General features: G+C 41.6%; 1 protein-coding gene across 3 annotated transcripts in view; it reads left to right on the top strand.

Annotated features, from left to right (window-relative positions):
- Positions 1-21,964, top strand: part of LOC117466064 (cadherin-18) — an 81,861-nt gene extending 59,897 nt beyond the window's left edge. For 2 of the 3 annotated variants that reach the window (XM_034109187.1, XM_034109188.1), the window contains exons 9-12: positions 564-685; positions 2,389-2,515; positions 16,021-16,272; positions 21,230-21,964. In XM_034109187.1, coding sequence (XP_033965078.1) covers positions 564-685; positions 2,389-2,515; positions 16,021-16,272; positions 21,230-21,735 — 1,007 coding nt within the window. In that variant the 3' untranslated portion in view covers positions 21,736-21,964. The remainder of the gene's footprint in view (positions 1-563; positions 686-2,388; positions 2,516-16,020; positions 16,273-21,229) is intronic. The other variant, XM_034109190.1, reaches the window with a different exon arrangement.
- The last annotated feature ends 607 nt before the right edge of the window (positions 21,965-22,571 follow it).

The raw sequence follows: 22,571 nt of genomic DNA, 5'->3' as shown, positions 1-22,571 counted from the left end.
TGTGTGAGCTGAGCTGTGTTTTATCTATTTGCCTGTACAGCATTTTGGTCTGGCGGTTTAAAGTGCTTTATAAATAAAGTTGTATTGTATAGTTGGTGTGCAAAATGTCACATTATGTCAATATTGTACTTACTTCATACAAGCCTCATACTGTATATTTGAAATCATAAATCTGTATTCCATAGGGCAAAACATTGTTCCATAATGTATTTCTAATTCCAGTGGTGGCTATTCTGTTTCCATTCAGACTGTAACTTTACATTTAAATGAGAGGATGTAAGGCTTCCGATTAACATGCCTCATGAGTTGCTTGTGAAGCGCAAGGGGCAACTAATGCATCACAACCAAGCACACCAATGGGAATATGCTGCACACAGATGATCAGATGTGCTTTAAAATCCAACATTGCCTTCTGCATTTCACGTCCCTTAGTGCTTCATAGTAAAGTAAAAACCCATAAGCAGTGCGACGAGAAGAGCACAGTGTCCCAGCTTAGAATTACAGTGGCGATGCTCTACTTTGTTATTAAGGCTTACATTTGACTTTCGTCTCCTCTGCTGCAGACAGCCCCAGCCTCCTCAGCCATGTTCCTGTTACCGTCCAGGTGCTGGATGTGAACGACAATCCGCCAGAAATAGCTACAGACGAGGAGGTCATTGTGTGTGAGAGCTCCAGGCCGGGACAGGTGAGCATCGGATTCAACTAGAACAATCTGCAACCACTATCTCTCCTACTTAACTCTCCACATTTTCAAATCTGTCCACCACTGTGCTGTTATCTCATTCTCCTCCCTGCCTGCATGCATTCTCCTCTAAACTAATATTTCCTTGGGTAGTTTGGCCCCTCACAGAGCTGAGCAGTAAGAAACAGCAAAGGCGTGTGAGCGAGCTGCTTAATCATCTCTCATCCAAAATGAGTATCTCAGCAGCAAACCATGACAGCATTACATCGAAACTCATTCCAATTTGCTCTCAGTAGTCTTTGATTCATTCAAATTAGGAAGGTTTTGGAGATGGAGCAATCACCAGCATGAAAATGGCGTTTTGGCAAAGGATGATGGAGTAGGCCGGGAAGGCAAAACTAAAACCATGTTTGATAGTATTTTTTAAAGCTAGTGAAGGAAAAGTTTGAATTAAGGTTTGCATTACATTTGAATTAACGTTGCATTTTAGCCTCAGGGTTCTTGGCCCATGAGGGATGTGTGGGAAGAATTCTAACGTCTGTAATGAGACCGTGACATACAGCCATTTAACTGACAACCATGTGAAAAAATAGAGCTGCTAATTGATGTTTGAGAATCTGTCTGCATTTTACACCACATTCAGTTCCCATTAGTTGGCAGGTGACATCAACATTGTATCATATAACCCTTAAACAATTATGTTACTGTCAATGGGAATGTTGATTCAGAGTATTCATACCCTATTTTAAATGTGGCCGGTGCCAATGTTAATAGCATGTTAACTGTTCATAGAACAGCAGGTGCGTAGATGTGTCTGAATCAAATGTGTAATCACACAGATATGTGCTAACTAGAGGTGTACAGACACGTCTTTATACACATATGTAAATTATTTTGTTTAACCAATAAATGTCATGTCATACGGTTAATTCCTTAATTCATGTTTTAGAGAAAGGAAAGTCCTCTAAGCTCACAGATTTCTCAAATGAGACCGAGGACACATTAAACTTCCATTACGCTCTAAACCAAAACTTACATTATACAGAACTTTGCAACCACTCAGAAGCCAACCATGGGTGTTGTATCCTCAGGCAAGCATTTAAAACCAGTATTGCTTCCTTTCTTTCCAGACATCCCATTATCGTGAGTTCAAAGACTAATCAAGAGGCAGTTAGCTTTATACATTTATGTAAAAAACAAATTCACTTTGAATCCACACTAAGAAAGATAACTCTGTCATACTCAGCCAAAAGCACCCACAAAGGGCATCCTAATACATCAGAGTGAAAGACAGAAGCTTGTGCAGGTACAGTATAGCAGCAGCACAACAAATCTCACATTGGAGATGAAAACCCTCCTTTAAATCAGAGGCTATCGTGTCATGTTTCTCTCAAGGCTGGCTCCCTTTCTCACTGTCACTTTGAGGTTTACCAATTAAGAACTACCAGCTGACACAAGTGGCAGCGAGGTTGCCGTGAAAGCACTTCTGTCATTATTAGATGCAAGCCTTCACAAGTCAAGTTGTCCAGAAATCCGAGTGTTGCAACGAGAAAATGACACGAGACCAGTTGTCTGTAGGTTAAAGGACCTCTGACCAATTATGAGCAACTAATCATGAATCATGCGTCAGACGATAAATCAACTCCTTGTCCTGAATGCAATCAGTGACGAGTGTTCCACTCATTACATGTGTTTCTGAACAACAGGTGATCCAGACCGTCACTGCAGTGGATAAGGATGACTTTGCCAATGGGCAGCGCTTCTCCTTCGCTTTGCCCAGCCAACTGCCGGTTAATCCCAACTTCACCCTGAAGGACAACGAAGGTAATCAAAGTAATCAATATGTTTGTTTGCATTTCTTATGAGTTTTGCACTGTGCCTCCAGGGCAGGGCTTCACACTCATTGCTCACATTTCAAGTTCCAATAAGCTGCACTGATTTCCCTCATACCTTCGAGGTGCAATGGGAATATGTCAACCGGTGGACATGGAGAGATTCAAATGCCACCGGGACCTACTCAAAGTCGGGTCTTGTGACCAGTGTTGGGGCTAACGCGTTACAAAGTAAGTAAGTTGTGTCCTGGCGGGTCAAAGCGCCTATCTACTGCCCAAACCAGTCATTCAAATCTCTTAAAACATCTGCAAAAACAACATGCTGGGACGAAGCTAGTAGCTGAGACCACAGAGACTCAGCCGACGCCACTCCACTCCACCTGCACCTAAGCAACAGCGGCTGGGTTTTAACCAAGGGACTGCTAGCCAGGGAAAAGTCGATAAAGCCATTGCACGGTATGTTGTAGAACACATGCAGGCTATTGCTACAGTGGAGTCACCCGCTTTCAGGGAGCTAGTTAGCATGATAGCATGTCCGGGCGGCACACGGCATATGGGACGGAAAACTTTTTGCAACTACCTGGAGAAAGAATATACAAAAATGGAAAGCCAGCTAATATCGATGCTATCCAGATTGCATATAATGCATGTCAGGTTGATCAACAGATTGTATTATTCTCCAATGCAATAACAGTACTGAAATGAAGGCTATAAGGGCATTAATATAATGGGAGCCCTTTTTTTAAGTACGGTAACTAAAAAGTTACTTTTCACAGTAACGCATTACTTTTTGGTGTAAGTAATCAGTAAAGTAACTGAGTTACTTTTGAAATGAAGTAACTAGTAATGGTAACTAGTTACTGGTTTTCAGTAACTAGCACAACACTGCTTGTGACACATAAGAGTCATAGAAGTTTTGGCGTGTTTGCTCAACCTCTTTTACTCCCCCACTCCGGTGTGCCTTATTTTGTGCCGGCGCAAGGCCAACAGTGTGTGTTACCGTGGCAACCGTCTCAGTCTCAGGTGAATTCTCTCACCGCTAAGATGGTCTGCAATCCCGGGGCTTTTTGAAAGCTCTCAGCCAGAAGATCTCACAGATGCCCACTGAGAGGTGGAGTACACATCGCTCAGGTCTGTGAGGCGGAGAGAGAGGAAGGGAGCGCGAGAGAGATCAACAAAATCAATTTAATAATAGGAGATAAGTCTGTTTTAGCCCTTGGTCCAGTTGCTTCCCACCAAAAGAAGACTTTACCTTGCCTTCTTCGACCATATTGAGTTAAGTTTGGCTGCGTTCATATAAGTGGCACTCGGAGACTTCCCTCACCTCCTGCCCTCCTTTCGTCTTGAGGGGCGGAGGAATTTAAACAAAGCAAATATCGACTTCTACAATGCTGCCTCATAGACCCACATCTCCTGCAGGACAAAACATTATCATATGAGAGGGTTAAATATGCTATGAATAGATAATTCAGCAGCAGTTTGCTTCTGTTTAACACAAAACTCAGTAGAACACACCCAATAAATAGAAGTGTGATGGGATTTTTGTGAAGAGGAGTGGAATGTGTTTTTAGGCTTCGTATAAGACCTGGAGCCAAATTGACACCATGTATTTCCCAGCTATCGGAGGACTGCTATTTTGGCATCTCTTTCAGGGTTGTGAAAACCACGTGTTCATATTTGATATCTTTCTCGCTTGGTTTCTCTCGGGGTGTTGTTGAGATATACCTCCACTATTGCATGCATATCATCTTTCACTGATTTGCCATATGCTGTGTGAGGAAATCACAGTGTGGACTTGATGGAAAGCTAATAGAAGCTAACAATGAAACAGTACTTGTACTTGGCCAACAACCTGGCCATGTTGATTCAGAGCTGTTGCTCCTTGTTTGTTTTGCTTTCTGGATAGTAATGTGCTGTTGACACGAGATCGCAAACGGTTGTATCCGCTACTTTTCTCTTTCATATAGCCCGTTCGTTCACACGAGGCCGTAACGGAAACGGACCTCGCATACGATAACGGGTCACAAGGCGGATAGATCTGCAAATGGAACGCTCTGGGGGGCCAAACGGCTCTGGGTGTACGCCCTATACGATCATTTCCTGATAATGATGAAGCCATAGCCCCTCTTCTGCTGCTCACTGCTGTAGCATGGTCAGTAGCTACTGTCAGTAGCTACTGACCATGCTCATACTTGCCAACCCACCCGATTTTCGCGGGAGACTCCCGATTTTATTGCCCTCTCCCGGTTTCCACCCGGGGTCATATTTCTCCCGATTTCTGACAAAATCAGATTTAGTCAGGACTGTTTCCACTTGGACTTTAATACAGCTACACCATTGTTTGGTTTCCATGGTAGCGTGTCCTTTTAGTAGCGTGCGCAACTGAAAGTCTGAGAGGGTGAGGAAGATAGTCACAGCAAACAGAACAAGAATCGACAACTATACCCTCTGCTCACTCCTCCTGTAAAATACAGGTCCAGTTGGTGCAACATCTACAGCTCCTCGACCACAACCATCAGCAACAAGTGGACACGGAGAATTACATGAACTACATGTTGCTAAATCCACCGCGGGGCAAACATGCTCGGGGTCTTCTTCACTGGTTTTGGTGTATTTTGTGGCAGAAGTACAGCGCCACTTACAGGCCCGGCATATGTTCTCCAGCGCTCCCGAGCGGTCTCGTTTGAACGGAAGACTTTTTTATATCGTATGCGTGTAAATGGGGTCTAAGATGTTTGCCAGGTTAGGGTTATTTTGGCCGTTATAAAGTCGGAAATTACATTTAAATAATGTCCTCCATGGCGGTCATTCCCAGAACTTTCAATCAGAAGTGTGTGGGTTTGATCCCAGCCCCTGCAGTCAACATGGTGATGCATCCTTGGGCAAGATACTTGAAAATCTCAATGGCATGGCCAACAGTGTGCATGTAGCTTCCCTGAGAGAGTGGCACATTGCGCTGTATGAAAACGGGGTGTGATGGGTGAATGATGACTTGTACATGTAAAGCATTTATAGGGGTTGTAAAGACTGGATAAAGTGCTGTATAAATACTGTCAATTTACCATTTACTCTGTCAAAAGAGCCATCTGCTGCAAAATATTCCCAAAGCATTTGGGAGGAAACTTTTCTTTCTTGAAGGAGTGATAGAAGTTGTTTTTGTTCATCGTGTTTAAGTAATGGTGCCTTTCAGTTTGGGTGAATATCATCCCACAAAATGTAGTTTTTCTCAAAATATATCTATGATATAATCCCATGTGGGATGGACGATGATGTGTCATGACACGGATATAAGAAATTTATCATTTCCAAGGGAGAACTTAGAAAGAAAAGTGAAGTTTAAGAATGATATTGTGGTCTAAATGATGAGCTGTCCTTCTGGAATAAATAGGCCTTGTAACTAACAGTTTTTACTCTGTTTCTTCACAAGGCATACTTTCTTTAACCAAGAGAGCTGCAAGGCAAGGCAAGTTTATTTATATAGCACTTTTCAACGCAAGGCAATTCAAAGTGCTTTACAAAAAAAAATGAAAGACATTAAGCATTAAAAAAGAAAAGCTAATAAAATAAACATTAAGGAAAAATACATGGATAAAAGTTACAGTGCAGTCTAAAATATGAATAGTTCAATTAAACATTACAAGAAAAAGTACATGGATAAAAGTTACAGTTACACTGTAGAGAGCATGTTCTGATTTGGAGCCAGAGCCGGGCGGTAAGTTGACCACATGAAAGGGAGCAGCTGCCCTGCAAAGCCTCCAGTTTGTTCTGTTGGCCACAGAGTGAGCTGCACTGGAGCAGTTCCATGTCTTGATCAAGGACACTCTTTAAGCTGCTTTCACACAAGGAAGGTGAGTTCTGCTTCAAAAACGGCACTCTATCAAACATGTACTTTATGCTACATTCAGCAGTTTATGTATAAAAGAAAGTGCAATTCTTGAGTAAAAACATTATATTACAGTGATTACCTTGTTGCAGTGAGTCATGTTAAACCCCATGCCCCGGGGGACGGGAGCAAAACACAACAATATTCACGAAACTGTGTCTCAGGGCTTCTTAACATTTAACAACCTATCAGTGGCGAACCGTAAGGACCTTCAAGGTATTCAGAGAATACCCTGGAACACTCAGAGAAAACAAACATTTGATTTAATGATATAAATAAAATGTAATAAAATGAATAAATGAGAATCGTATCTGTGTTGTTGATCTGTAATATGACAGTGTTACGTTGATGTTGGTGTGTGTCTACAGAAGGTCCAGTTGTGATACACGGTTCGCCACTGCCACCTATTAATGTGTCATACCCACTTAACGGGAAGAATCTCAGCTAACTGACGATATGAACCATTTTTACAACAAACATTTATGTCAATAAGAGTAGTTTTCATATAGAGTGTATGGGAGCTTCCGGTTGTGGGCATGCTGGCTGTGCATCACTGTCATTCACCAATGGTAATGTTCAGATGGATTTAGGAACTTCCCCTCGATTCTATTGGCTCTAACGGTTTAAAGTGACTGATGGGTTCCAGAGAAACGGCAAATGACCCCAGAAGTGTTTGTTTCTTTCTAAATCTCTCTAAAAAGGTCAGATTTAACTTGTTTTGCATCAATCTCTTGATACAGGGTACTTATTATATGTTATAGTTTGGATTCCTAAAGCTTTTAGTCTCCGATCCCATCATTCAAGGGTGGTTTTCACTATAAGTAATGGGGTTTTTTTGGACAGAAACTTAAATTTAAATGTTTTTACTATGTTCAATCTGAATTTACTTTAAAATAAAAACATCTATATTTATTCTGAATTGTCTACATCCAACTCTAAACATTGCTTTAAGAAAAAAAGATTATTAATTTACCCCTTTTAGAGGTGAAGATATAGTCATTTGTCCTGGGCATGTCATTTTCAAGCCTGAGACCTGAAAAACAGGCTTGGGGTTTAACAGGTTAAAACCAAGAAATTAGCATTGTACTTAGTTCCGGTTTATTTTTATTTTTTGTTAGTCTAAAATACTGTTGTACATATGTAGTATAGCCACACTCATTAATGTCAGAAGCTTTAATGTGTCACAAACACAGTAGTTGCCAAAAAGTGTCTACATGAGTCTACGAAACATCATCACGCCAAACATGAGCCACCCTTAGCTTATCGGCGGTGAAGTCATGAGGTCATGTAGTTTCTATATATTTCTTGTCCACCTACAATAATTCGTAATTACTTGTATCTAAGTTTCTCTTGGCATATCCATACACATCAAAATCCCCCTGAATTTGAAGCTACTGTCATCTCCAGTTACTTGGTGCATGCATTTGCATTCACACTCCAAAGAGGTGTCGGAGTCATATAGCCAGGGCTAAGTTCAAACGGTTTGGTCACAATTTTAACACATATTTTTTAACACATATTTCCAAGGCACTCCTTTATAATTATTGGGATAAACAGGTTTGAAATCATTCCAATGCATACTATAGGACAGTAACCACAAATATCCTTTAAAACTGGAGAGATAAAAAAAAGAAATGCATAAACAAATGTTAAGGTAAAATAAGACATGAATGAACAACACAAATAAAATAAGTTACATTCATTTGTTATTGGCTATGGTAGGTTATTGGTTATGTTCACATACTTATTTGATTACATCCACTTGTCTAAGATCACAACAGAGACTTTCGACCCAAACCCAGCTGTTGACTTGTGGATGCAAGCAGCTAATGCAGACTCAACCAGAGAGAAAGATGTAGGCCTACATAACCAGCTACCATGTCTGACAGAGAGGAAGACAGTGAGGAGAACAGTCAGGAGGGAAGTGATGACAGCTTGTAGGATAACTGGTCATGCTAATGTTGTCTTGTGTTCACCTCTGCATGCGTGTTCAGTGTTCACCTCTGCATGCGTGTTCTGTGTTCACCTCTGCATGCGTGTTCTGTGTTCACCTCTGCATGCGTGTTCAGTGTTCACCTCTGCATGCGTGTTCAGTGTTCACCTCTGCATGCGTGTTCAGTGTTCACCTCTGCATGCGTGTTCTGTGTTCACCTCTGCATGCGTGTTCAGTGTTCACCTCTGCATGCGTGTTCTGTGTTCACCTCTGCATGCGTGTTCTGTGTTCACCTCTGCATGCGTGTTCAGTGTTCACCTCTGCATGCGTGTTCAGTGTTCACCTCTGCATGCGTGTTCTGTGTTCACCTCTGCATGCGTGTTCTGTGTTCACCTCTGCATGCGTGTTCTGTGTTCACCTCTGCATGCGTGTTCTGTGTTCACCTCTGCATGCGTGTTCAGTGTTCACCTCTGCATGCGTGTTCAGTGTTCACCTCTGCATGCGTGTTCTGTGTTCACCTCTGCATGCGTGTTCAGTGTTCACCTCTGCATGCGTGTTCTGTGTTCACCTCTGCATGCGTGTTCTGTGTTCACCTCTGCATGCGTGTTCAGTGTTCACCTCTGCATGCGTGTTCAGTGTTCACCTCTGCATGTGTGTTCTGTGTTCACCTCTGCATGTGTGTTCTGTGTTCACCTCTGCACGTGTGTTCAGGGCTGTGTGTCTGGCAAATAAAGTCAAGACCCCCTCAAAAGGAGTTACAGTTTATTTCATTTTAAGCCAAGCAACATCTCCAGGTGCTCCTTTGAGAACCAGGGCAAACAAGTTATGTGCACCCCTGCATATAGCGTGCGGCTGCACTTGGGTATGAGAAGTTGCTGTGTTCACAATATATTTGTGAGAGAGAGAGAGAGAGAGGAACACAATGTACAATACTGTTGACTCCTGTGTCTGATAATTAAAGTAAGCTCTTCACACTCAGAGCTGCTTCTTTCTTTGTAGCGGACCAACAGCTGCTCTGTCCCAGAGCCTAATACCTCCTTCTGTTGTTGTGCAACTGACGAAGATCCCTCTGTCACTCACACCACTAACTCTCTCATGACCTCCTTTCCTGCTCACTTCACAGTAAGCTCACAATGGGACTCATGGAACTTGGAGTTGGGTTGCTTTGTCCACCGTTTTTGCAGAAGGAAATACATATTTGGTAGTTTAAGAAAGTAATGACTATTATAGGAACTAGGGCTGTTTCCAAGGTGATACATAGGTCCTTCCCATTCTCCTAAACATGATATCTCAGGGACACCTGCAAGAAAATGTCTAAGAATTTATCTTGACACACATCCACCTGACTCAAGAAAATAGAAATAATTTGATGTAGAAAGGGAGCCTCCCAAAATGCAGTTTTGGCCAAAACTGAACACTCATACAATTAGTCATATGCCTATGAAAAAATAATCTATTTACGCTGTAGTAAATGCATTCGCTACTTCAATGTGAAATATGTATAGTTTTGTAAATTGCAGAGATATTCTCATCAAAGAAAAAAATTAAAGAGAGCGGAAGAAAATAGTGTGTTGACTCAGAAAGGAGAACTTGAAATAAGAAAGGTTGCATCTGCATAAAGACATTAAAATGGTCACAGAAAAGATGACCAGAATGTAGGAAATACAGTTATCAGATGTGTTAACATCTATCGTGTGTTTACCAAACTCAGATCAGCCTCATTGTTGAGTATCCATTGTAGGCTAAAAACTGAAAACACAGATCCAGTCGTATGAAGATCGAGGCCCGTCTCTTTCTGCAGAACTGTGATCTGTGTTTGCGGAGATGAAGTCAATGCTCTCCAGAGTGATCTTGCAGACAGTTGATGCAGTCAAAGTGCTCGATGTGCTGCATTAAATGAAGGTCAAATTCCTTCAGCATAATAGGCCCCACTAAAGCTGCAAAACAAGCGGGATGCTTCTGCAGGAAAGCACTTTGCAACCAACCTGTTCTGGTAAAAGCCCTTTAAATATATATTGCTTTACATCTTTGATCTTCTTATCTGTCACGTTGTGATGACATTTGCTTCTAAAAAGGCAATTAAACAGGGGCTGTGATCTCTAAATAACCCACATACTTAAATAGATCAATTGGTTTCCGAAGGCGTCTTCTTCCAGTGTACATGCAGAAGTCCTTATCATTGTACAGTTAATCAGCAGTGGTAAAAGAAGCGCTGTCAAGCCATTGATATGTGGGACGTTTAATTAGCTTTTATGCCATTCACACTTGACTTGCATACAGTCGGCTGTTTTTCTGCTAGATTCCCAAACAGTGTGATATGTGCTGAAACGGCATAGATGGGTGAAAAGGGCAGAGCAGCTCGCTTTCGTTAAAGCTTCCAGACAGCCAACTATTGTCAGACTCCACTTCATAGTATTCGATAAGCCTTCCTATTATTTCAAGTTCAGAGATGTCCCTAGTTATTCAGTGTTTATGATTTCAAGATTCCTTTATTATAAATAAATATATATGTGTTTATGATAGGGCTGTCAGAATGTTTGCGCTAACGATTAAACTGAAAACTTTAATGTGCTAAAAAAAAAGTGTGTGTGTGTGTGTGTGTGTGTGTGTGTGTGTGTGTGTGTGTGTGTGTGTGTGTGTGTGTGTGTGTGTGTGTGTGTGTGTGTGTGTGTGTGTGTGTGTGTGTGTGTGTGTGTGTGTGTGTGTGTGTGTGTGTGTGTGTGTGTGTGTGTGTGTGTGTGTGTGTGTGTGTGTGTGTGGTGTGTGTGTGTGTGTGTGTGTGTGTGTGTGTGTGTGTGTGTGTGTGTGTGTGTGTGTGTGTGTGTGTGTGTGTGTTTCAGAGGACAATAATAACAGCACTCTGCAGACCTCTACAACATACTGTACTGCTGTCCAAACCATAATTAACTGAATACACAAAACACAACCTTATGAAACAAACCGCACTGTGACAGTGTAATTATGCTGTTTCCGATCACTAAGTGCTATCTGTAGTCACTGCTGGGGGGGGGGGGGGTTGTTAAGCTAAGCCTTACTGAGTCAGACTAATCCTTATTGAATGCAGGAGCTTCTTTTAAAACGGAGATTGCTGCCTTTGTCTTTAATCTGCTGATTGTTATTCTGCATGAAAGGCCTGTTATTACTGCACAAACGTATACTGTATATAAGTGTTTGGACAACACTGCACTACAGACCTACATTCAAAACTATGCAAAACAATGGCATGTATTTGTCCTGTTCTCTTCAAACATTCTGTTTGGTATATTACGTGTTGGTAGGGCTGGGCAATTAATCGTATTTTAATCACAATTACGAAAACAACATCATCGAATTATTTAGCTTTGCTAGGTTGTGACGGTGCACTGCAACACATTTGCTTTTATTTATCATATTTATAGATGTTTAGTAGCTTGTTGAAGTGCGCTCCAAAAATATGTGTTGATCTTGTTTTTTGGTATTTATTATTTTGATATTATTTATTTAAATATAAATATATCGTTTATTTTATTTATTCGTTTTTCAGTTGAATTCTACATTCAGGGTGAACAACAGTTAAACAGATACTGTTCAAATTCTTATTTTAATTAGTTTTAAAGTTAAAAAAATTGATGTTTTCAAAGTCAATGAATAATCGTATTTAATAATCGTGATGTCAATTATTGACCAAAATAATCGTGTTTATGATTTGTGCCATAATCTTGTTGGGTTATACAAGTCTCTATTAACCAAATAATGATAGCGTTGTAACAATTAACGTCCTGCAACTAATCAAATAGTCGTCGGACATAACAATTATTGTTAGTTATTTTGATAAATTAAAATATTTTTCATTTCAAAATGTTATTGAATGCCGTTTTCAGCATTTCAAAAACAGAGATTTGCTCAGTTTTGTATCATCAAACATTTATATGTTCTGCTTTTTGTGAGGAATACATGCAGCAGCTACACAGTAGAATGTATTTGACCCTTTGCATCCTGAACAACACCCCCCCCACATTAGTTTAGAACCTTTACAACTTGACCAACTTTATATTCTGCTCCACGGTGTATGTCGTGCTCTAAGTGGCAACTGGAGAATAGCTTCGTGTTGAATCCCATACACGGCACCTACACACACCCACCCAGGTTCACTCAGAATCAGCTCAGAGCATGTGTAGGCAAGTGTGAAGTCTGCAGAGATGCTGCTGTTGTCGCGTGTCTATTGTTGGGGTATCTTTGGATTCCATTTTTAAATCACACATCATATGTTCAACAATGAGTCGGCTTCTTGTCAAAGGGTAATTGCATTCACTATAAAATACGTTTCTTGAATTCATTAAATCTAAATGTTGTTCGGCTTCGTTTATTGTATCGTTTGCAACTCAAAATAAGGGAAGTTATGGTTTTTTTATGCTTGATACAGTTATAACGGCTTCATTGTCTTTTCATAACAGTAACAAAATGATTATAATCAAATCAAGTATCCCACTTCACTTCATATGTTGACATGGAGATACAGGAATAGATCAAACAGTTATCCAAGTGGTCATGCTCTTCTGAAGAACGTGAAAAACATTGAGGTCATTTTCCAGTTACTGGCTTAACAAAGTCAGTGCACGGGGAATTCCAAATGATTGACTAGAACCTCCAAAGCTTGCATATGAATGCCATTTTATGTGACTCCAAATTTGATTGCTAGTGATGTGCAAAATAACACGGATCAGAATGTGCCGGATCGTTTCAAATGAAGTGTGAAATGCTCCTAAAAGCATATTTCCCTGCCTCGCACTGCAGGTAGCGTCACATGCTGTCAGAACACGTTAAGCACGCTACCTCCTGCAGTCTCTGCTCTTATGAGGCTGCAGATTGCCCGTCTCACTGCGGCATTAATGAACAAGCTCTCGTACAGACACCTGCGCCGAGCGTGGCTGAATGTGAAATTAGTCGTAATTGATGTGCACTTCCTCGTGGTGCTCTGTACAAGGACCTGTGCTGCCGTGGGACTCTGCTTCAAAGTGCATGCTTTGACGGAGAACACACCGCCTGGTTGTCTCTCTCTGACTCAGCTCACACACACACACAACCTCCTCCATTCTCCCCCCTCTTCTCCTCTCATCCTCCCCATCTCTCCTCCTTGCAATTTGCACTCTCTCTCACACCCCCCTCCACTCATCTGCTTGCTGATACGGTGATACTGCGAGTCTGACTTAATAAAGCTTGAAGTACATGTTGTCATTCCAACTGTCGATCATTGTATTTATTCATAGATGGAGCAGAGATTGGAGTGGGAGGCGAGGTCTCAGAGCAACAGAATGATGCAGAGGTGTTTTCGCCGGGTGGGAAGTAAAATGTTGCCCTGTGCACGATTCAGCATTTCACAACTCGGAATATCTTGTGTGTTTATTTATCGTGTCATCTAGTCAGTCAGTCATGTGAGGCCAAGTTAAAAAGGAACAGTTTGCCTTGAATGTTGCTGTTTTCTAGTACGTACTGTGGTAATACTCTCTGCGGTCCATAATCCAGCTATTTGGACACTTCTCAAATATAAACATGGTGATTTCCTGCTGAGGTAACTCCTCGCTAAGGGCCTACACACACCTGTAAAGATTGTATGTCAAACTCTTAATGGCTAATCCTCAGTCCAGTGTGAAGTGTTGCTTTAAGCTTCTTGGCATGCATTTCTTTGGGAAATGTGTGTTCCTTAACCAAAGTGAAATAAGCTTAGTCTGTACTGTTGTGAAGGAAAATACTGAACAGCTGCAGTTCTAAATTAGACCATTTGTTTGGTTGCAGTTTTTAAGCCAAATCAAAGGCCAAAATGTGTCTTGCATCTGTTATTGTTACAATCTAAGTCTGAAGGAGACTAGGCGGCTTACGTTGGCTACAGTATAGAGCAGTGGTTCTCAAACTTTTTTCACTCATGTACCCCCTTTGAAAAGAAAATTCAGCCAAGTACCCCCTGATCAGCGCAAAAACGATTTAAGGAAAAAATGCCTATATAAAGAGGTACAGTACAGCGCTGCACCATCAGTGTCTGATTTATTAAAACAACAACCTTGTAACTGAGAAACACTTATATGCTACATTTCAAATATTTACAATCCATCACTAAATTCATGGCAAACCAATTTTAACAAAATGCAATAACACTGAGACGACATTAGCTGCATTGAACTGATCTTTTTAATAAGTTGTACTGACAATGTAGTGAAACATGGGCTTGAGCTTCACTGAGGATCTTTGTCATTCTGACCAGGAGGCAAACTGCAGTTATTACACTTTGCGTTTTGAGATATGTGAAACTCTGTTAATATAAAACCCACACTGCTCAAACTTCCTTACTTTGCCTAAAATTGGTATATTAGTATGTTTATTTATGTTGGGGCGTGGGGAATGAAGAGAACAAAATATATGAGCATTTTATGCTCATATATATGTCCTTTGATAAGCAGGCAGTCATATAATGAACCAGAACTAGCTAGATCTGATAGATTTGGACATAGACGCGAGTGAAGTGTAACGGTACGTCCACACAGCAGCTTTTCAAAAATCTTGAAAGTCTTGGAGCTGGGCGTGTCTGAAAGCTTGAGGATTTTTTGCGAGCAACGCATTCGTCTAAGCTGCTGTGTGGACGGTACCGTAGGACCCGAGAGAGAGATTAGAGAGCAAATCAGCTGCTGCTGACGGAGAACACGCAGCTCTGCATGATCACAGCTCCGCCGCTGTGACGGACCGTTGAGCCGAGCAAAAATACACTAAGAGTTAGAACACACTTAGCTAGTTTATCTACTCTGGAACTAGCTAAACTACTTATAAATATGTATTCTTTACTGTCGGGTCACTTACTACAGGTTCAGCGAGCTGCACGGGGCTGTCAGGAGAGGGAGAGGAAAAGAGAGCACCCCGTTTATTTTTCCCATTTTATTATCCAGCACTGTAAACCTTTGAATAAAGTAGTGAATCTACTATTAGTAGTTTGTTTAAATGCATTCATGTTTGTTTTTTTCATTACCATTGTCAAGTCTGTATGTTATAGATGTCCTAGCTTTATAAAAGTCCTTCTGAGAGGACAACAAGCAACACAATCCATTCCACCTTTTTTGTGTATACAAGAGTTGCGTCCGTTTTTTGTTACTTCTTCCTCTGCAGAATCATCTCATAAAACCTTGCTCTTGGGTTCCCTTGTTTGTGTTTTCTTCTTTACAAATGTAGCACTTTTATCTCTGTTTATCTACCTGACATGTTCCCTTAACAGAGGCCAAGGTGAACTGGTCTTCTGCAGCGCATTCAAATAGTAAACCAACAACTTTGAAATTAATTAGCCTTGGCACACAGCGAAGCCGTAGTGAGAATTAAACCAGCTTGAGATACTTCAAAAGCAAAAAGCACAATTCACAATGGGAAATGTGCTTTATTGGATTATTATATTTTTGTTTGGCTGAAGATTGGTACCCTTGAACCCAATGTCAGTCTGTCTGTTTATTTTTTTTTCGCTGGCTTCAATCAAATCAAGCTTCTGTTGCACTGCTTTTAATATTTTGAATTGCTTTATGTTGAAATGTGCTGTATAAATAAACCTGCCTTGTAGAAAAAGATAATTGCAGGTTTTGCTCTCAGCCTGACGCAATTGAGAAGAAAGAGGAAATCAACAATTAGACTTTTAGGCGAAGGGATCTAATTTTCCTAAACATGTTCTTTTTTATAATTATAGACAGCTCGGCTAGCATCATTGCCAGGCGGAGGCGCTTCAACCAGCAGACCCAGGAGCTGTACGAGCTGCCCATCGTGGTGTGGGACGGTGGGGAGCCCTCTCTGAGTGGCACCAGCACCCTGACCCTGAGGGTGTGCCCGTGCCAGCGCCACGGCAAGGTCCGGATGTGCCAAGGCGAGGCGTTCCTCTCCTCCGCGGGGCTCAGCACCGGAGCACTGATCGCCATCCTGCTGTGCATCGTCATCCTGCTGGGTAAGTAAAGACACCCACAGCAGGGGGTGGGAGGGGGCGCCCGGGGGCCAAATATCCTGAGGGGATGGACAGAGGATGTGAACCATAGAGGAGCAGGGAAGGGTGGAAGGGGGTTTTTGACAAGGGCAGAGGAGGAGAGAGGGAGGAAAAGACGTGCGGGGACACAGGGAGAATTAAGAATGAGGGTGAAAAGAGTTGGAGAGGGCAGAGGTGGAAGAAAAAGAAAAGGAAATGAAGGACAGAGGAGAAGGACACAGAAGGAGTAGGTTGGAGGAGAGGTGGGGACAAAGGCAGCACAAAATGGAGACTGCAGGGTCAAATGTGTGATTCACACAACTGAAAAAGAATAACCCTACAGTGGTTGGAGGGTGGCACTTGGATTTAAGAGCAGCCAGGATTCATGTGCAGACAGGCGGCTTGAAATCAGGAAATCAGATTATACTTAAATCACATTTGTTGGCAATTCGATCCATATGTGCTCTTTTACTACGCATCTCAATCTCCCTCCCACATGTTTAACATCTCATGTTGTGACTGAGGAAAAGCAAGCGGGAATGTGGTGACAGCCAATAAAGACACTGATTGTGGACTTGTTCTGCACCATGACTCCATTAGGCAGGACTGGCAGCAGCAAGTAAACACGCCTTCAGTCAATGAGTACATGTGTCTTGTTACCATAGCAACCAGTCCTGCCAAAGTGATTATAAATAAACGTTCAAAATATCTTGACACTTCGAATGTCAGCTTTTGGGGTGGAAGACATTGGAAAGATGGTGCAAAATCCAAGGTCAAATATAGCAAAAGTCCAAACAAATCTCCTGTCAGAGCATGTCCTTCCTCTGCAAACCAAACCGCAGCAGGACATGATTTGACAAAACTGTCGAACAACACGCCTCAGCGTATCTGCTCCCTCCTCTCTTCAGTGATTGTCTCTGGACATTAGCGCGTGAAGGTTATGCATATTCATACTGGTTGTTTCCTCCTCCATGCCAAAGCCTCTGGCTGCGGCGAACAAAAGGCCATCACCGCTGTTCGGAGTGAGAGACACACGCTGACTCTGTAATCACCACCAGATACTAGTTAGGACGGAGAGAGAGAAACAGCAAGAGGCAGGATATGATCACACTTGTTTGTGTTCGTGTTGCATTGCGGTTCACACTTTCCAGTAACAATTGAAAAGTCTCACACTCGGCTCATATACTGGACAGAGGTCTGAAACCCTGTCACCTCATATTACACATTTTGTCATTGCGTTGCAGGCGAAATAAATCAGATTTCACTTAATTTAACACCCCATCATTTGACTTGACCGTACAATTGTTTCATTATTCCCCATCTCTGGTGTTCATGAAGAAATAGCTGAATGTGGGGGTCTTGGGGTAACGCATGCTTATTATCTGCACTGTCCCCAGTTGTTTGCCTGTCATGCATTTCTCTCACTGCACTGCAAGGCTTAGTATCAACCTTCAATACTTAATGGCTCATTTACACCTGGTATTAACATGGGTCCCCGTTATTAAGCCTGCAGCAACCCAGAAAGGGATACACATATAAATATCTTAGCTGACTCAGTTAATAATGGCCTTCACACATGACTTGCACAACATAAAATATTGTCAAGAAAAAATATTATGAATGAACTCAAGGGACTTTGTACCAACACAGACCAAATACTAATGGCAATTGTAATATAGTTTATCTTAATACAAAGGTAATTTTAGGAAATTACCCATAGCCATGTGGATAAGTGTGCACTGAAAAAGTGAGTTTTTGTAATCACATCCTCTTTAATATGGTATAATAACTGGTCCATCAGTCTAATCTTCCATAACAAGGAGACATATAGCATGAATGAGACTCCTGCAATGGCTCCTGCTGCAGAAATATATATCGGCTGACTGGGGTAATACTGTCTGGTGCCATAAGTGGTGTAGTGAGTACCAGTTAGACCTCCACCAGCCTTGGCGAGGCAAATGAAATGACCTGAATGGACCATCGAGGGAGCATTCATGTAAAGGGTGTAATACAATATGGTGTGCACAGTGGATGGGAATAGACAGCAAATACAAGCAGACCACAAACTTTGGAAACTGCAGTTTGGCATATGAAATGCGGTTAAATATTAAGGCGGTATTAAGTGAGTCATTATTTTCATACCAAAAAGAGTAGCCAAATAAAAAGTAGCTGAGAAATTAATTGAAAAGCCAAAATTGTGTATTTCCTAGTTCTGCTGACAATGATTTACCCAGCAGATTCTCAAATCCTAACATTGTTTAATTGGTTTCCCATAACTGGTTAAACAATAAGCACTGTCCCACAGAAATTGTGTTTTTCACCTTCTCCAACCCCACTTGAGGCAAAGTGAATCTGTTTTTGTTTTTCTGTATAGTTTAATCACATGCAGGTTAGGGGACATTTCATTAAAAACACAGACGAGGAAGCGCACTGAACAATGAAATATATGTAGATGTGTGCATAATAATTTAGTCATAAGGTGTTTAAGTGAACAGTCAAACCAATTGTTGTGCCTAATGGAAAATGTTACTTTCTTGCATTCCAAGTGTAATGTCCCATTATATAACTGCCACTCTTGTTTTGAGGGAAATGCATCATGGCCTCAAGTGGTGCAGTTACTGGGATGAGTTTTGGGGTTCCACCCTGCGGTTAAAGCATGAAGAAGTAGCAGTGGGTGTATGAACCCAGACTTTATAAATTGGCCAAATTGAAGATGATACAAATCACAAGGAGAATAAACAAATAACTGTTCAGTTTTGAAGTTCCTAAACCTACTTTAAAGTAGTAGTGGACTACATCTATCGTTTTCAGTCTATTCTGGTACATTGCATCAGTTCTGCCACAGTTTGAATGGGATTATTCACACCTGCCTCAGAGAACTGAGAGAGAATCAGCTGCAACAGCTGAAGCTTGGTGTAAACATACCTCTAGTGTGCTCCGAGGCTTAAAGGTGGGGTAGGTACGTTTCAGAAACCGGCTCGAGTGCACTAACATTTGAAAGTACACAGTTGAAAAGAATCCGCCCCTTCCTTCAGACTTCCTTACAGAGCACCTCCTCCAACACACATGAACGTGCACATGACTTAGGTTGGCTTATAATTCAGGGGAATTGTAAACCATACAAAACACATAATTACCTGTCCAAGAGAAAAAGAGCGACCACGGCGTCAGATTTCAACTCGGTGTGTTCCATCAGTAGTCGCCATCGTTGAAAAGCAACTCCGATATTGCCTCTGGTTTGACTTCTCCTAGTTTCCACTTTCTTTTGTTCTTAATTTGCTCCGTTACATTTTTCCTTTTGCGACCAGTAGACGATGTTGAACCTAACTCTGCCATGTTGAAAGTGGCCGCCTGTTGCTGGCGAGTCATTGAAGTACTGCTGCAATGCACGCCCAATGAGGGCACGAGAAACATTTGTGCGTACACGAGATGGAAGGCTGACAGACAGGGCGGCAATCCGTTGTACTTTTTACAGCACTTTTTATGGATTTTTTGTCAAAGCACTTTAGATATTCATTGCTATCGGGATGTTAAGAGCATTCCATGGAATATAACAAAAAGTATATCTCGAGCCGGTTTCTCAAACTTACCTACCCCACCTTTAAGTCGTCTTTGAAATTGCTTTACAGTATGCCTCTCTCTCTATACTCTCTACAGTATGTATACAACAAATGTGTTTCTTGAATACATACAGTATTTTAGTCAAATGCATCAGTGCATCCTTGAAGTTATGAAAGCCTCTACCTCTACCTCCTCTTAATCCAACACCACCTTCATGTCCCTCTGTTTAGCTCTCACCTTGAATGTGTTGCATCTCACCCCAGAGGCTGATCAGAACTGTGGTGCTATTTACAGTATATAAATAAACCTGATAACAGTTTTCTATTCAATTTGTATCTGGAACTCTCTCCCACAAGACATCCGCAATATGGACTCACTCCCAACCTTCAAATCCAGCCTGAAAACACACCTTTTTAAACTGGCGTATTCCATTTCTTAATCTCTGCTAAACTGATTGTTGTTTTTAAGTCTCCGTTTTTTTTTTTAAAGTATTTTTTTAAGTCTTGTATTACTGTGTGCTCTTCTTAATTATGCTCTGTAAGGTGTCCTTGAGAGCTTTGAAAGGCGCCCATAAATAAAATGCATTATTATTATTATTATTATCAATAACAATGTATATTCATCTGTTTTTATTCATACCCCTGCAGGAACGCTGATATAGCTCTGTGGTCTGTTAATGCAGCATATTGAACTCCTTTTAGATATTGCACTGATGTACAAATGTACCCTGATTCTATAAGCCATTTCATTAGATATATGTTACTGTTAACATCCTGCAGAAAGGTCATTATTAACAAAAAAAGCCCTTCAAGATAACTCTCATTGGATGTACGAACAAGTTCCAAGCTGTATGTAGCATGTCATCAAATAGTCCTCGGCTTCATGACTTCATTAGCAGTTGGAAAAGATATTTCACACTGGAAGTTACTTAGCTTTCATTGTGCTATATTTTCTCTAACAGGCTCATTATGTCCACGTAAAACTCAAAGATGAGATATTCTTCCATATATTGTCACATGTTCACTTGATATTCACCGGCTGTTTAAGCTGGATGTTAGATGAAATGTTCCGCAGATAATGGACATGTGTGTATTGTCATCATCTCAACAGCTTGTATTCAAAGTAACATCACAGCCTTTGCTAATGTCAGCTAATGTGCTTTATCGATTTACAAATCTTCAACGCTTGGCTAGTTTTAGTGCCCTGATGGAAAAACAGATAAATATGCACAACATGTCAGCTTGTGTTCACTTCCAACGTTTCTGTAATGTGATAGTCTTCTGCTAAGCACTTCGTCAATTTAATTGTTGTGAAAAGCAATTTTCTTACTGTTGACTGTAATCCAGATTTCATTGACACAAAGAACGCTTCTCTTTTGCAGCCATTGTGGTTCTCTTCATCACACTGAGGCGGAGCAAGAAGGAGCCGCTTATAATCTCTGAAGAGGACATCCGAGAGAACGTAGTCACGTATGACGATGAGGGCGGAGGCGAGGAGGACACCGAGGCCTTCGACATCATCGCCCTTCGTAACCCCGCTGCCGCCGAGGAATTCAAGTTCCGACGGGACATTCGGCCGGAGAAAAGAAAACACTGCGTGCTCCCCCGCAGCCACCGGGCCGCAGCAGTGGAGCTGGACGAGTCTGATGTGCACGAGTTTATCAGGCAGAGACTGGTGGAGGCCGACATGGATACCAGCGTGCCGCCTTACGACTCTCTCCAGACCTACGCCTACGAGGGCCAGGGCTCCCCCACGGGCTCCGTCAGCCCTTTAGACACTCCCGGAACACAATCAGAGCAGGATTATAACTACCTAGACAACTGGGGGCCCCAGTTCCAGAAACTGGCAGAACTCTACGCAGAGGCAGAGTCAGAGGTGACCGCCTAGTCCGGGATATCCATCCTGTTTGAAATACATTTTTCAAAAAGCGAACTATACGAACAAACAGATGCTTTCAAACTGTTGGACTAAAAAGACTGCTCTATTTTTTTTTTTCATTTTGTCAATTTGAGCCATTCATCTGGAAGTATCGAATCAGATTTTGAGAGTGAAGAACAACAATATGGGGGGAAAAGGATATTTTCCTTGGTGTATATTTTTTATTGCTCAATAAAGTCCTGAAATCCATATGAGTGGATATGTGAAAAAATATTGCAAGTTTGTCTTCTTCCTCCACAAATGGATACGCAGTGCAGCATTCGGTTAAGATTATCATGGTGGGAGGCATCTCCAAAGTGTGTACGTTCCACCAAGAAGAGGATAATGCTGAGCCCGCCATCTGCACAATAATGACACCTCCAGTCCATAACATGTTTGTAAGGCACATTTTGTTTTGGCAAAAGGGTAGGCAAGCCAACACAAGCAGAGGATTATTATACAATGCAACTTATCGTTAAGAAGTAGCATTTTCATTGCAAGCATTATACCCATCTGCTTTCCCAGCACACAGACCTACTGTAAATTATGCAACCTTGGTACCCTGGAGTTTCCCCATGATCTCCCCATGGGCCTGAGCTTTCCGATTCAAGAGGTGTGTGAGCCCTCTATAGGAGCCAGCCTTGCTGCTGCGCTTCATTAATTTGTTCGTGCTTGAAGGTTTTTGCGATAGGACCACTGGCCCTGAGATAAGGTATACACTCTTACGAAGGTGCAGAGGTACAACAATGCGTTGTCCAAAGTTGAATACAACGCTTAAATTCAATCAGGCTTTCTAGTGTGAAGTC

Source organism: Pseudochaenichthys georgianus, chromosome 20 (genome assembly GCF_902827115.2).
Source record: "Pseudochaenichthys georgianus chromosome 20, fPseGeo1.2, whole genome shotgun sequence".
Lineage (NCBI taxonomy): Eukaryota > Metazoa > Chordata > Actinopteri > Perciformes > Channichthyidae > Pseudochaenichthys > Pseudochaenichthys georgianus.
The sequence above is the reverse complement of the archived record's forward strand: the minus strand, read 5'-3'. Positions and strand labels throughout refer to the sequence as shown.